The sequence below is a fragment of the Gopherus evgoodei genome, unplaced genomic scaffold, assembly GCF_007399415.2.
Source record: "Gopherus evgoodei ecotype Sinaloan lineage unplaced genomic scaffold, rGopEvg1_v1.p scaffold_189_arrow_ctg1, whole genome shotgun sequence".
NCBI classification, from domain to species: domain Eukaryota; kingdom Metazoa; phylum Chordata; order Testudines; family Testudinidae; genus Gopherus; species Gopherus evgoodei.
The window spans coordinates 45,960-61,566 of record NW_022059852.1 but is presented as its reverse complement, the minus strand read 5'-3'; the positions used below and the strand labels follow the sequence as shown (position 1 = coordinate 61,566).

The following is a 15,607-nucleotide window of genomic DNA, read 5'->3' as shown; positions in this document are numbered from 1 at the left end:
GGCAGAGTATCAGTAATCAACATGGCGTCACGAACAGGATGCCTTCGGGAGGGTCAGTGCCCGTGGTGTAGTGGGGACCGTGAACAATCTTAGCTCGAGCAATTTCAACACTTACAATTTCACCAAGTGGCCAGCAGACAGTCTGCGAGGCCCACCCTAGATTGGGTTTGTACTATAGAGTCAGGGTCAGGGTCGAAAAGCTATACTACCTCATTAACCCTGCCTGCCGTAGGATGCCTCCTCCACTGCCATCCCACCTTTAAGTGTCAGCCGGCCGATGGTTCCCTGCAACCCCAGTGCACGGGGGTTGCGGAAACTAGTCGGACTGAGACACCATCAGGCATCTGGAAGGAGTGTAGCCGTATCATCAAAAAATCCGGGGCCACCGTTTCTAAACTCATACCCCCGCCCCGGGTACAGCCAGGTGATCCTGCCCACGGGTTGCTAGCCCAGTTACTGCAGGAATTAGAGCAGACCAGGCGGACAAAGAAACTTAGACCAGACGAGTTTAAGTCGGAGGACGTGTCCACGGTCTTGTTCAGTGCACTTAACAAAGCGCTGGACCTCTGTGCGGTCCTTCATGGAAGCACTATGTTTGCTGCTAAACAAGCCGCTGCGAGCGGTACCGACAGTGCAGAAAGTGAGATAAGTGGCAAGGAGCAGGAGGACGGGAGTCAGGCTGGTAAAAGCCCACCCCCCTATGAAGCTCCCCCTTCGATCTACCCTGCTCTCCCCCCTGCTCTTCCCTCAGCCCCACCTGCGCCTGAGCAGGAGAGGCAGATGGAGGCAATGCCCGTTGCTATCACTAAAAGTAAGGTGGATTATGAGACAGGTCAGACAGTTACGACTACCGAGTATCGAACTCGCACCAAGGCGGAGATGAAGGAATTTTTGGCAGACACGAGGCGCAGGGAGGGCGAGGCACCCCTAGTGTGGCTGGGTCGTCTGGCCCTGGATCACGGGGCAGAGACGGTAGACAGGGAGGAAGCCGCTGTTCTGGCAAAAACGTCCAATTGGGCGTCGGGGTTCCCAGGTCATCATCTCTTGGGAAATCAGCTATGGCCGATTACCACCCCGGCCGCGGCCGTCTTGACCATGAAAGGCAGTTTTAGGGGACTGTATGTGCCTCCTGGCAGCGTAAATACACCCCATGAGATCATCTGGGCTATTGCCCCAGCGTCCATCGTAACGTGGGATGCACAAGCGGTGCCGTTAAATTTAAGCGACGAACAGGTTCAGACAGGTGTCCCCTTTATTTATGTCACAGACCCCACTGAAATCCCGGTCCACCGGGACGCGGTGGACTTGGCCGTAGAGGGCGCCCCACCGATTGACACAGGGGGACTCCTGCTGTTGCAAAGTTGGGTGGGGCAACCCCTTATTACCTTATATGAGGCCGTGTCCCGGCTCCGAATGCCACCGACCCCGAAGAATCCCATTTCAGCCCTTCCAGCTGGGAACCCTGTTAATAAGGGTCAGCCTAAACACCCTGAACGAACCAAGGCTGAAAGGGCGCTTTTTGGGTTCCTATTACATAAGGGGATCCCCAAGGAGGCACTGCGGAAGATGTCTGATACCCAACAGCAAGATTTGGGAAAACAGTTAGGATGGAAGGATTGGGATGACTATTTGAGGACAAAAAACGAGTAGAGGCCGGGTGCGCCCCGGCCTCCACAGAGACTTGGGATGACCGACCATACCACACCCTATTAGTAGCTGGTCCCAAACCCCCTTACACCCCTGTATCCTTTCTGTTGGACACCGGAGCTCAAATCTCCGTTATAAAATCCGATGTGCCCCACGTACCCACAAGTTCTACTATGTTTGTTCAGGGTCTTAACAGTATTGAAGAAAAGCCTGTAGTCAGCTTTACTTTAATTCATAAGGGGTACAAGCGAAAAGTAAAGGCATTGTTGGGAGGAACCAATTTGTTGGGGGTTGGGGATATAAAACGACTGCGATTACAAAAACAGGTCTGTCAGGCCCTGCCTGTCGCCCTGTCACCCGATGACCCCCCCCCTTATAGCCCCGAGCTTGTTAATAACAGCTCATGGAAATTTTCCCCTATTCCCACGAAGCCTGAAGGCATCCCCCTCATTAAGCAGCTGCTCGACCAGTTGTTAAAGGAGGGACGGATAGCACAGGCGACCGCGTCCAACTATCTATCTCCCGGCTGGGGTATCCCCAAGCCCGGCAACCCCTCTGAATTTCGATTGGTCATTGATTATAGACAGGCAAATAGCCGAGTCCGACACCTCCCGTTTGCAGGCCCAGCCACCATTCCAGAAATACGGCAGCAGCTAAGTGATGCCGGTGGGAGGTGGGCCTGCACCCTGGATTTAAAGGATATGTTCTATCAAATCCCTTTGGAGGACAAACCCCAAATCTTAAATTTCGCTTTCCAGGGCGCGCAGTACCAGTGGAAGGTGTGCCCTCAGGGGTTCTGTAATTCCCCAGCCTTGGCAACGGCCGCTCTTGCGAAAACCTTAAAAGGGGTAGAAGCCACTGGGGGCACCACCATTTTAGCCTATGTGGACGACATAATTGTAATTGGGCCCAACGAACACATAGTTCAGCACGTAACTAACGCCGTGGTAGCCGAACTAAAGGCCAATGGGTGGCGAATTAATGAGGCAAAAAGCCACCTTGTGCCCTCTCAAAGCTTTTCCTTCTTAGGCCAACATTATAACCCCTACGATTGTGGCCAACCCACCTCGGGGATTCTAGATCCTTGGGTAACAGACCCGCCCGAGAATAAAAAGCAACTACAGAGACTTTTAGGCCTAATTAATTATCACCGACACTTTATCCCAGATAAACACCTCGTGGACCTGGAAACGATCCAGGAACCCCTCTCGTCCAAACGGAAACGGGAAATATGGAGTCCTGAGGCCCAAAAAAGCCTGGAACGAATAGCCACTTGGTTTGCCTCTAACCCACGGCTGGCCCGATATAAAAGGGACTCACCTTTCACCATCACCCTTTTCTTTACACAACATCACTATGGGTACTCAGTATCACAGGACGGGCAACCGGTCTATAACTGGGCCCGACGGCTCAAGGGCCCTCAGTATCGATACGGGCCCATAGGACTCATGTTACTAGCCGCAGGTGAGGCACGCATTTGGGCCCCGCTATCTAGTAAGGGAACCCTGATTGGCCCTGAGGTACACCTCATTCCTTGGCTCACGCGGTTGCCCCCTCCCAGTTTTCATGGAACCAGCCTAACGTGGCAACAGCTGTGTTATGTGGGGGAGATCACGTGGCGGGAATGGACGCTCAAATCGCTGCCAAACGATGTCCGATTCCCAATAGCCTCGGAGCCCCTGTGTATAGAAACAAAATATGACCCCTGGATTGTATCTGATGGGGGCACTTCCCCGACCCCCCGGGCAGGTGTCCTCTGTGCTAAATGCGACCACTTCCAGGTTGACCTCCTTCCCCCGGGTTCATCGGCCCAGCATAGCGAAGTTCATGGGGTCCTTCTCGCTGCCCAGCACGTTACCCAGGCCCATTCCATTTCTGCTCAGGTCGTGTTGGGTATAGACTCACAATTTTGTCTCAGCATCCTTACGGGAGAGGCTAACCCCACAGCATTTACGCCCCTGTGGGAGACTATTTTTGACCTCATACGTAAGTTTCCACGGCCCTGGTTTGTAACCCATTGCCCGTCACATCGTCCTGACTCTAACTCCCTCCACTCCGAATTGGATCACAGAATGAGGGAAATTCAGGCACCACCCCAAGTGTGCCTGGGGCAGCAGCCCCAGCTTAACACCGACCCATTCCTCCAATGGCTTCATGAGGATTGGGGGCATTTGCCTAGCGGCCGCCTATACAATCAGTTAGCCCTAGGTGCTCAGGGAAAGCCTGAGGTGCGGCGGCAGGACTGCGAAAGAGTCGTGCAGGCCTGCCTTAAGTGTGCACAAATCAAGTCCCAAAACCGCCCGTGCTACGAGCGGTGGGCGTACGCTGCAAAGTACTTCCCTCCTGGCGCGGTGTGGCAAATAGATTTAATGGGACCCCTACCCGGAGCCCGTCGCCACCCTAAGGCCCTGGTAGTGGTAGATTTGGGCTCCCGTCAAACTCACTGCATTCCCCTGAATACCACCACGGCTGCGGCCGTGGCTGGGGCGCTGCAACAGGTGGCTGCAGCATGGGGTGTGCCCTCCGAGGTTCAAGCAGATGGAGGACCCCCGTTTACCAGCAAACGTTTCGAAGCATTAGTGCTGGGATGGGGGGCTTCCCTCCATATTCACTTGAAGTATCACCCCGAAAGTAACGGTGTTGTAGAGCGGAAAATCGGGGTTCTGAAAACCATGATACGTTCAGTTAATCCCAACGATGACTATAAGGGCTGGAGTGCGCTATTACCCCAGGTTCTTATCTCCCTCAATGCAAACTATTCTCGTTGGCCGGAGATCAGCCCCAGACCTAGAGGTCCCTGGACTCCCGTATATCACCCTGACCAACTAGTCTGGGTGGCTGAGCCACAGGCCTCAGGTCACCGGGAACCCTACACCGCACAAATTGTAAGTGCAGGTAAATATCCCAATACCTATACGGTTGTGGATGCCCAGGGCACCCATACCTTGGTCCACCACAACTGGATAAGCAAACGTTCTGAGTCAGGAGCGAACTAACGGGGGCCAATAAGGCCGCCTTTTGTTCTGTCTTACAGTTTGCCATAGCGGCAGGGAGCCAGAACGACGATCGGAGGGGCCCACCTCTGCTGAACCTGAGACGGTATCCTGTGGGCGAAAATGCCCATCAGCTTCTGTTTGCAGCCTATTGGATCCAGGAAGCCCTGGGAGGAAACATCGACTTATCTTCGCTGACCTCTGATAATTGCCTTGCATGTTCTAACAAGCTGTCTGTAAATAGGCCTTTGTTTGATTTATTACCGTTAGTGTTTAACTTTAGTAGTATTAATGGTCCCCTTAATTGCTCTTCCCCCTCAGCTCAGTGGCTCCCTACCGCGCAGTGGACAGGTTGCACGAATGACCTTTTTAACCCCATTTCCCCTCTTGTTTTCCCTATTTTAATAGAACTAGAGCACGCTGCAGGGACCCACTCCCCTTGTCACCTGCACAGAGACCCATGGCGTCCCATTGTTGGGCATTTTACGGCAGGGAGGGGCATAAAAACCGGTCAGACTCACCCTATTGGGTCGGCACGTATCCGAATTGTTCCCAAACCCTTGTCTATGGCAACGTGTCTTACGGTGACGTTGTTATGGATCGGGACACCCCCTTGCCAATAATCAATGAAACTGTCGTGGAAATAGATGTCTGGGCCCCACCCTTTAGCACCTTTTTTAACCCTCTTAAGCACACCTATTTTTATTCTAATTGGGTTTTAAACAGATTACGACCCGGTCATTTTTGGCTATGTGGCGAGGTTGCCTTTGCGGCACTCCCCCCCAATCCCAAAGGCATATGTACCATTGGCTCTATCCTGATAAAAGGGGGCGGTGTTTATGTTAAAACCTGGCAGCCCAGTTCAGCCGGGAGGGTTCGACGTTCTTGGGGATGGTGGGAGAGGGCGAAGGGGGCGTTGTCCTCTATGGTTTCTTCAGCAGTCTCGTTTAACCCCGTGGGGTACATGTTATTGCGTGAGCAAGTATTATTCCAATCACTGGCTATTGAAACGCTAGCTAATACTACTGCAAAAGGCTTTAGTTTAGTTAATCAGCGGCTAGGTGAATTAGCAGATTATTCTTTTCAGAATCGCTTAATGATACAATTTTTGTTACAATCACGGGATTTTTGTGAAACCCTTGTATCTATGTATCCCCAGTTTAAAGATAAGTGCTGTATCTCTCTTTCTTCTATTTCTGGAAACTTAACTGAAGTAATTGATGATCTTAAGGCCTTAGAAACCGCTGTGCGTGAGTCCAGAGAGACCTTCCGCTTCTGGTCATGGCTGGAGTGGTTGGGGCTTGGAGCCTATAAGGCTTATTTTCAATCCCTTTTTGTGTCGCTTGTGGTGGGCCTCTGCCTCCTCTGCCTTGGGTGTGCTTTTGTTAAGGCCTGTGTTCGGCGGATGGTGGGAAATGCCCTTATTGCCTCGGCTACTGAGAAACGTCCGCTCGTAGGGGCGGATGCTGACTCAGACACTGAGGTTTAGGTACGTGGGGTGTTGTCGGCCGGAGCATGGGGGCATGTTAGACCCCCAAGTGGGGCCCCAGGGCCAGATTACGGGTGCTCCGGCCTCCACCCCCCAACGGATTTTTCCCCCAGCCCTCAGAACTGCCACTGGTCACGTAGCTGCTCTGAAAGCAGAACTTGCAACAGGAAAAGCAGCCTTGTGGTCAGCCAGCCTGAAGAGACACAGTTCCCCTCGCGACGGTTGCTTCCTGGGTAGAGATGTTGGGGCCCGTCTGCCTCCCTTGTATGGGCATATGCCACTCGCGACCCCCCAATTGGCTTATCACAAACTATGACGACAAATTTACTATATATTGCCGGTCCCCTCCCGGGGACGGGCGGAGAGCCCCCGAATTCCTGTCGAAACCGTATCCAGGCCTGATCACCCTGCAGGCTCTCTCGGCTCACGCGTTTCCTGAAGCCTAACCGGTTGCCGGCCGTAATGAAACTTTTGTGGTTTGTATGTGTAAGTATAATTAGCTGTTAAGTATTCTGTACTGGTAGATAAGAGGCAAAGACTGATTCTAGCCGCCCCGAGACTCCTGCTAGGGGAAACCCGCTGACCAGGAAATCTCGAAAGCAAGGGGGATCAGTTAAGCCTCACAATTTATTTAGGGAAATTAGTTGCTGCACTTATGATTACTAATAGCACCAATATCACTTCTACTAACCCCTGGAATGATTTAGATAACTATTGGGATTTAGAAAAATACCAGGGCCAGCTTTTATTTGTAATTGCAGTATTTGTATTATTTGCTTTGGTAGTGTGTTGTAAGCCCCAGATGTAACTGATCGTGTTCTCCCTTATCATTATCTGTGATTCATTTAATAAACCCTTATTCTCTTAAACACTAAGAGTGATTGCTTGCGTGCTCTCCGTCGCTACCCGTGGGCACTTGACACCCCCCCCCAGGGCATCCAGTGATCAAACCTCCGCCCTACCCCAACGCTCATTACCCGGTAGATAACGGGCACCTGGTGGCCATATTGGTGGAGCAAGGGGCGAGAGTAATCAGTAATCAACATGGACGGAGGCCTGTGAGCAGGGATTTCAAAGCATAAAAAGTGCTTTGGCCAAAGAGCCTGTGCTGGCCAGCCCAGATTTCAAAAAACCTTTTTTGCTATGTACAGACGCTTCCAGTATTGGGCTGGGGGCAGTGCTAATGCAAGAGGGGGTGGGGGGTAAGAGGCATCCCATGGCATACTTAAGCAAAAAGTTATCCCCCACTGAGCAAAATGACGCTACCATTGAGAAGGAATGTTATGCCATTGTCTGGGATTTCAAGTAACTTAAGCCCTATTTGTACAACCAAAAATTCACGGTGTTGAGTGATCACGCCCCTCTGGTCTGGCTGCACAGGGCCAAAGGTACCAACTCCAGGTTGCTGCGCTGGAGTTTAGCCCTTCAAGAGTATGAAATGGACATAATCCACATAAGGGGGAAGGAAAATATTGTAGCTGATGCATTGTCCCGAATAGGGAATCCTTAGGATGCAGTCAGAGATGTCTGTGTCATCCCTTCCTGCATCAATTTTGAGTTGGAGGTATGATGTTATTGATATAAACTGGGACCATACGGAACATGGGTTGCAACCAAAGTCCTGTAGTGGCACCAGATCTTATGTAAAGGGGGTCACATAAGGTGTCTAAGACCAAGTTTTGAGTTACTGATTATGATTATGCTGTCTGTATATCTGTATCATTTTGTAGTTGAAGTTATGAATATTGGCCGTATACTGTCTATATTTCAAACTTGTGCTGTGTTACTGGGAGAGATCCCAGACAAGTTGGTGTTAGCTCTCCTTAGCCTGCTTGATGGCCCATTAAGGACCATCAGCTACACAACTGACCCATTGAGAGGAGGCAGATACGCCTTGTGACTCAGCAGAGTGTGCAGAAACTGGCCCATGCGACTCCAAACTCCATTTTGCTGTAATTTTCCACAGTAAGAACAAAGAAATGTTCTTACACTTGGAAGTGCCTATATAAGGCTGATGCCTCATCTCCATCTTTTCTTCAATCCTGCTTCCTACTCTGGAGGGACTTTGCTACAAGCTGAAGCTCTACACAAAGGACTGATGACCCATCCCAGCAGGAGATGTTCTCCAGAGACTTGATTTAAACCTGCAGTTTACTCCATCACTGCTACAAGCCTGAATTAAGAACTTTGCCATTACTGTATGGAATTGATTCCATTTAACCAATTCTAGCTCTCATCTCTATCTTTTTCCTTTGATGAATAAACCTTTGGATTTTAGATTCTAAAGGATTGGCAATAGCGTGTTTTGTGGGTAAGATCTGATGTGTATATTGACCTGGGTCTGTGGCTTGGTCCTTTGGGATGGAGAGAACCTTTTTCTTTTACTGGGGTGTTGGTTTTCATAAGCATTCATTCCCAGGATGGATGGCACTGGTGGTGATACTGGGAGACTGGAGTGTCTAAGGAAATTGCTTGTGTGACTTGTGGTTAGCCAGTGGGGTGAAACCGAAGTCCTTTTTGTCTGACTGGTTTGGTTTGCCTTAGAAGTGAAAAAAACCCAGCCTTGGGCTGTGACTGCCCTGTTTGAGCAATTGGTCCTGAACTGGCACTCTCAGTTGGGTCCCGCCAGAACCGCATCGTCACAGTGTCGTGCTCTCTTATTTGTCAGTATCTGATTTTGCAAAGGGACACATTTCTGTTTAGCCAAAGTGAGCAGAGATGCCTCATACTTGTGTGAAGAGTGCAGATAACATCTGCTATGTTTGTGGTGAAGTGACTTTTGCATCACAAAAGCGCAGTCTAACCACTATGGTTAAGAAAGCCTTTCACCTTTCTTTTGGCTGCAAAATTGGAGATCGGGACAAGAGGTGGGCCCCACACATATGCTGCAACACTTGTGCAACAAATCTTCGCCAGTGGTTGAACAGGAGAAGGAAATCTATGCCTTTTGCAGTGCCAATGATTTGGAGAGAGCCAACAGATCATACCAGCAATTGTTACTTCTGCATGATGCCTCCAGTTGGGAGAGGTGTGTCAAAGAAGAAAAAGTGGACTGTGCGTTATCCAAACATTCCATCAGCTATACGCCCAGTACCCCACGGAGAAGGACTGCCGGTTCCCGATGCACCAGAATCCTTCTCACTTGAGTCAGAAGAGGAAGAGGAAGAGGATGAAACTTCTGGTCCTGAACCATCAGTGACACAGGACCCACATTTTCTCCCATCCTCCTCCTCTGAAGCACACCTCAGAACACAAGGTGAACTGAATGACCTTGTCAGGGATTTGGAACTACCCAAGAGTAAGGCAGAGCTGCTGGGCTCCAGACTACAGCAGTGGAATCTCCTGGCAGGCTCTCAGGGCAAATGGAGCCCATCAATGCTTGCAGACTATTGCTGGACAGTGACAAGAGATGCTCCATTTAATGAATACAAGAGACAAGCCAAGAAGCGCCAAGTAGACACTGAATAGGACTAAACTATGTACATAATAGTTTTTTGCCTTTTGTTTCATAATAAATTTTATTGTTATAACCCTTTTGCTGATTTTTAAAGTGTTACATAAACAGGACAGGTGAAATATTATCATGTATAGCAACCATAAACACATGAAAAGACCTAGGTTTACAATTTATGATTAAAACTCTACTATCTATACAATATACATAGACATGAAATGTAAAAACTTAAATATCTTAGAAACAGTAGCCAATCAGTTGTTTTAATTGTCATATTTGAATTCAGCACATCAAAATACATAATAAATATCACATTTTATCTCTGAAGCAGATGACTTCTCAAAAATTGTAGACCAGTGCTATCAGTGAGCTCCCAGCTGCTTCAGTCCACGGTTTGCCAATCAGTGTGGTATGGGGCGTGTCCCCCCTCTCCATGCTCCAATATTATCCTCCCTCTTTGTTTCAGGTCGATATTCTCCAGAGAAGGCAGGGAAATGGACCTATCGCTCCGCGCCCATCTATTCGCTCGCCTCGCGCATGAAGGAGTTTGCGAATGACCAGACTCCAGGTAGGAGAGCTCATGACCTAGCTCCTGCCCCCATTGCCCCACTGCATCACTGGCCAAACACCTCGAGGTTCCCAGGCACAAATCAGTGACCGATGGCTCAGACATTTGTCTGGATTTGTCCCCATCCTCCCCTTCCCATTCCCGGGAGCTCTGGCTCCCGCACGTGCCTATCTCCACACCCAGGGACCCTAGAGCCAGTTCACTGCTTTTCCAGCCTCTTATCCAAAGTGGGTGCTACTGGGCAGGGTGGCAAGAGACTGTCAGAGGGGGGGATCAACCCACTGGTTTGGGGTGCGAGTGGACCCCGGAACCTGGCAACTGCTACTGAATGCTGAACAGAGGCCAGAGCCGCTGGCTACCTGAAAGGGGGTCCAAAGAGGATGGATCTAGACTGTTCTCAGTGGTACCAGATGACAGAAGAAGGAGTAATGGTCTCAAGTTGCAGTGGGGGAGGTTTAGGTTGGATATTAAGAAACGCTATTTCACTAAGAGGGTGGTGAAGCACTGGAAGGGGTATTACTTGACTAACTTAAACTTAAAATTCAAACCTAATAAACAAAGTAAGAACAAAACTTAGGGAAACCGAGCTCTGCTTAGTTTTTTTTAAACTTAAAGTTTCAGAAGAACAAGTGCAGCCTCCTAATAGTAGTAGTTCTTGTAGCTAGATAGACTCGCTAGAGATCAAGTAGAAATAGAATGGAAGTGAGAATGACAGAGCAGAGCGCTGTAGCGAGGTGAGTTACCTTTTCTACAGGTGACATGTGCTGGGGGAAAAAATTATGCCCAAAGTTTACTTTTTAGCCACAAAATGTTGGGGTGCGTTTACCCCATAGGCTAGTATGTTTGTGCGTATTGATGACATGTACATACACACAGAAGTGTCGTTGGGGTGCACCAGTTAAGTTTGTGGGTACAACATTGAAACCCCCCTGTGCCATTTTTCATTGTTTATTGGTCTAGATAAAAGGTCACAGACATTGGCGGGGGGTACTTATCTACTTAGGTAACAAGCTGTAGGTTCACTTTAATTTTTGAGTAAAAGGTTTTATTATCGATATGCTCACTTTGTCTTACCTTAACATACAGGAAATGGCCTGTAGGTTTTTTGCATTACCACCAATCCAACTCTAATATAAATTTATAAACCTATTACAATGCATCAAACACTTAAACTATAAGAAAAAATATATATATATATGCAACCAAGCAGGTTAGTCCTATAGGCTACACTTCCTCGTCTCATCTCACTCCTGCCCTCCCCACCCCTCCCCATTCTCTTCTGCCCTCAGCCCCCCGAGCCCTGCCCCTCTCCGTCTCACCTCACTCCTGCTCTCCCCACACATCCCACCCTTCTCCTTCTGTCCTCACCCCCAGTGAACCCTGCCTCTCCCCAGTCTCACCTCACTCCTGCCCTCCCCACACACCCCACCCTTCTCCTTCCTTCCTCACCCCCACTGAACCCTGCCTCTCCCCAGTCTCACCTCACTCCTGTCCTGCCCTCCCCTGCCCTCCCCCGCTCCCTAGAGCAGCCCTGTCAGATTTCTGATTTGTCCAAAGTGGTGGTTGAGTGTCAGTTCTTTCCCTCGCAGACCCCTCTTCCCCCATCCCACGGCCTGCCGCCTACGGGCTCCCCCCAGTGATCGGGCCCAAGGTCGTTGGCAAGAGCTCTGCCCCAAACTATTCCCTCCTGGGGCGCAGCTTGCTTGGCAGCTTCTATGAGGACCTGAGCAAGGTGAGAGGTAGCCGCGGAGCTGGGGAGGGGGGTACTCAGATGGAAGGGGGTGAGGGAAGGGGGTGGGGGACACACTGGCGATGGGGAATGGGAGTGTAGGATGCCAGCTGGGTTGTGGCTCGGCCTGCTTGGGGGGAGCACCCCTGGGAATGGACTGTTGGCGACTGAGCTCTGCTCTCCTTGTGTGCAGACGCCAGGGCCCTGTAACTACCGTGTGGTGGAACCCAGCGTGTACAAGACCCGGGCCCCCCAGTACAGCATGCTTGCCCGCAACATGCTCCATGGGGACAACACGCAGAAACCAGGGCCCGGGGCACACAGCCCGGAGAAGGTGAGGTGGGGGCCGGGACCCACACACACATGGGCTCACAAGAGTTGTTGTGACAGGGAGGTGCTGAGAACGTGTTGGCTGGGGGAGAGACTGGAGATCTCATGGAGAGATTTCCCTGGCAGTGAACAGCCCGTGTGTGTGTGTGGGGGGGGCGATGCAGTATGTGTGGGGGTGATGCAGTGTGCGTGTGGTGGGAGGTGATGCAATGTGTGTGAGGGGGTGATGCAGTGTGTGTGTGGAAGTGATGCAGTGTGTGTGTGGGGGGGCGATGCAATGTGTGTGAGGGGGTGATGCAGTGTGTGTGTGGGGGTGATGCAGTGTGTGTGTGTGTGTGTGAGGGGGTGATGCAGTATGTGTGGGGGTGATGCAGTGTGTGTGTGGGGGTGATGCAGTGTGTGTATTAAGTGGTGATGCAGTGTGTGTGAGTGCATGTGTGTGTAGTGGGAGAGCTAAGGTCTCACACAGGATTGTAGTCATGGGGGATGTTGAGATCTGATGGGGGGGCACATGTGTGTTTATAACATGGGGGGATGTATGTGTGGGATGTAGTGTATGTGAGAGGGGGGATGCAGTGTGTGTGTGTGTGTGCGCATGTGCGTAGTGGGGGAGCTAAGGTCTCATGAAGGATTGTAGTCGTGGGGAGCATTGAGCTCTGATGGGGGGGCGGGGGGAGTGTGTGTTTCTAACGTGGAAGCCAGGATCTCCGCAGGGTGCCAGCAGGTGCTGGGGGGAGGAGCTGAGATCTCATGCGCTGATCCTGCGGTGTTCTGCTCCCTCTCCCTGCAGTACATCCAGCAGCGTGGCCAGACCTTTGGGATCCGCCACTCCGACTACCTGGCGCCCCTTGTCATAAACAGATAGCTAAGGGTTAATGTCTCTTTCACCTGAACCACCTGACCAGAGGACCAATCAGGAAACAGGATTTTTTTCAACTCTGGGTGGAGGGAATTTTGTGTCCGAGGTCTTTGTCTGTCTGCCTGCTTTTCTCTCAGCTTTGAGAAGTGATTTCTGTTTTCTAATCTTCTGTTTCCAAGTGTAAGTACCAAACATGGTTTTGTTGTTTTTGTATTTACATGTCTATAGTGGCTGGAGTGCTTTGATTTGTATTCTTTTTGAATAAGGCTTTTATTCAATATTCTTTTAAGCAATTGACCCTGTATTTGTCACCTTAATACAGAGAGACCATTTTTTATGTATTTTTCTTTCTTTTTTATATAAAGCTTTCTTTTAAGACCTGTTGGAGTTTTTCTTTACTTCAGGGAAATTGAGTCTGTACTCACCAGGGAATTGGTGGGAGGAAGAAATCAGGGGGAGATCTGTGTGTGTTGGATTTGCTAGCCTGATTTTGCATTCCCTCTGGGTGAAGAGGAAAGTGCTTTTGTTTCCAGGACTGGAATTACAGAGGGTGGACTCCCTCTGTTTAGATTCACAGAGCTTGTGTCTGTGTATCTCTCCAGGAGCACCTGGAGGGGGGAAGGGAAAAAGAATTATTTCCCTTTGTTGTGAGACTCAAGGGATTTGGGTCTTGGGGTCCCCAGGGAAGGTTTTTCAGGGGGACCAGAGTGCCCCAAAACAGTCTAATTTTTTGGGTGGTGACAGCAAGTACCAGGTCCAAGCTAGTAACTAAGCTTGGAGGTTTTCATGCTAACCCCCATATTTTGGACGCTAAGGTCCAAATCTGGGACTAATGTTATGACAGCCCTCATCGTGGACGTAGTGGATTAAGCGAACGCGGTCGGAGAAGCAGAGGGAGCGACTGGTCGTGGGCGTTAGAGAGAGGGACGGACTGGACAAGAATTTTGCATTTGAAAATCTTTGCTGACTTAACACTCTGTTCAGTCGCCTTTGGCAAGTCAGCCTCCAGCTCCTCAGGCCCAGGGAGACCCAGGGAGCTTGGGCCTGGCATCTTCCCAGACCCTCAAACTACATTTCCCTTTGTGCGGTTTGAGCCCACTCCTCCATATCACCCTCCCCCATTATCATGCTGATTCCTCTCCCTGTTCTCCTGCTGCCCCTTGGTTGTCCCTTAGCCAGCCTCGGCAGGGTTAGTGCTTTCAGCTTCCCCACCCCACAACTCAGTGGCCCCTGGCCCTCAGCAGTGTATCTGCTCTTATCTGAGTTCCTGCCACTGTGTTCACATCTTTTTGGCGCTCAGATCCCTGGAGCTGAGCACAAGCTGGGCTCTCCCTGGAGCTGCGCAGAGAGGGCCCCTGCCTGCATTTGGATGAGAGGCCCAGAGCTGAGCATTTCTCCTGCTGAGCTGCGTTTGCAACTCCCTGTCCCATTCTGATTTCCATGTGCTGAACCTTTTCTGTCTTCCTTGTGTCGGGACGGATCCCATTGCAATGTGCTGCATGGTCTGTGCTCATGCTGAGGTCACTCAGGATAGAACTTGGATCCTCCTGCTCCAAAAACACAGACTGCACCCACGTGAGCTACAGGAGAATCACCCCTTAGCTGTCCCTGTAATGGGCTCACCACACGCTATTGTGCAATTCTGATTCTGTCCAGTAGAGGGCAGTGCTCTCGCCATCATTCTCTGTGTCACACGCTAGTTAGTTCATTACAGACACTATATATTTATACCCAGATATGGTTATAATAACCACATCCCCATCTCTGCAGGGAAACTGAATGCAAAAACGAGCTCCAGGCGAGGCACAAACCACCTTAGAGGGTTCTGGAGAGGCAGAACCTGCTCTAGCTCACAGAGCAGTGGGGTTACCTAGGCCCAGATGCTAGAGAACAGACAGCTCGGTCTGGAGTGGGAAGTTACAAATATTCCACGAGAGCAGACTCCCACTCCTTCCCTGGGAGACAATTCACCAGCCCCATAGATCATAAACATTAAGACCAGAAGAGACCCAGCCTCATGCAATTGTTTCTGCCTCACGCCCAGATCTCCTGATTGAGCTGATGCATATCCTTTAGAAAGGCATCCAGGTTTGACTCACTGCGTCCCTAGGTCAGATTTTCCAATGGTTAATTACCCTCACTGTGAAAACATGGCAGCTTATTTCTAGTCTGAATCTGTCTGCCTTCAGGTTCCTCCTTTGTCTGCCAGCTTAAATAACTGTTGACAGCCAGAAACGTCTTCCCCTTGGGGGTAATTGTAGATCATGGTCAAGTCCCCTCTTAACCTACCCTTGGATAAACTAAAGCGGACACGTTTCCTTAGTCTCTCACTATAAGCCAGATTGTCCAGAGCTGAGATCCTTTTCCTGGCTCTTTGTTGAACTTTCTCCAATTTTTCAACATGTTTTTTGAAGTGTGAACACAGAACTGAGCACAACATGCACTAAGGTGGAGAAGCCATGACTGTATCTGCCATGGGTCAGCATCCTGCCTCCTCAGCCGTGGGCAACACAAATCCCCCCCTCTCAGCCTACGCAG

General features: G+C 50.3%; 1 protein-coding gene across 1 annotated transcript; it reads left to right on the top strand.

The window, feature by feature from the left end:
• Window positions 1-9,976: 9,976 nt before the first annotated feature.
• On the top strand, window positions 9,977-13,075 carry LOC115640062 (outer dense fiber protein 3-like). The gene is made up of 4 exons (XM_030542930.1): window positions 9,977-10,151; window positions 11,762-11,883; window positions 12,074-12,214; window positions 13,001-13,075. The coding sequence occupies exons 1-4, from the start codon at window positions 9,995-9,997 to the stop codon at window positions 13,073-13,075; spliced, it is 495 nt and encodes a 164-aa protein (XP_030398790.1). The 5' UTR covers window positions 9,977-9,994.
• The last annotated feature ends 2,532 nt before the right edge of the window (window positions 13,076-15,607 follow it).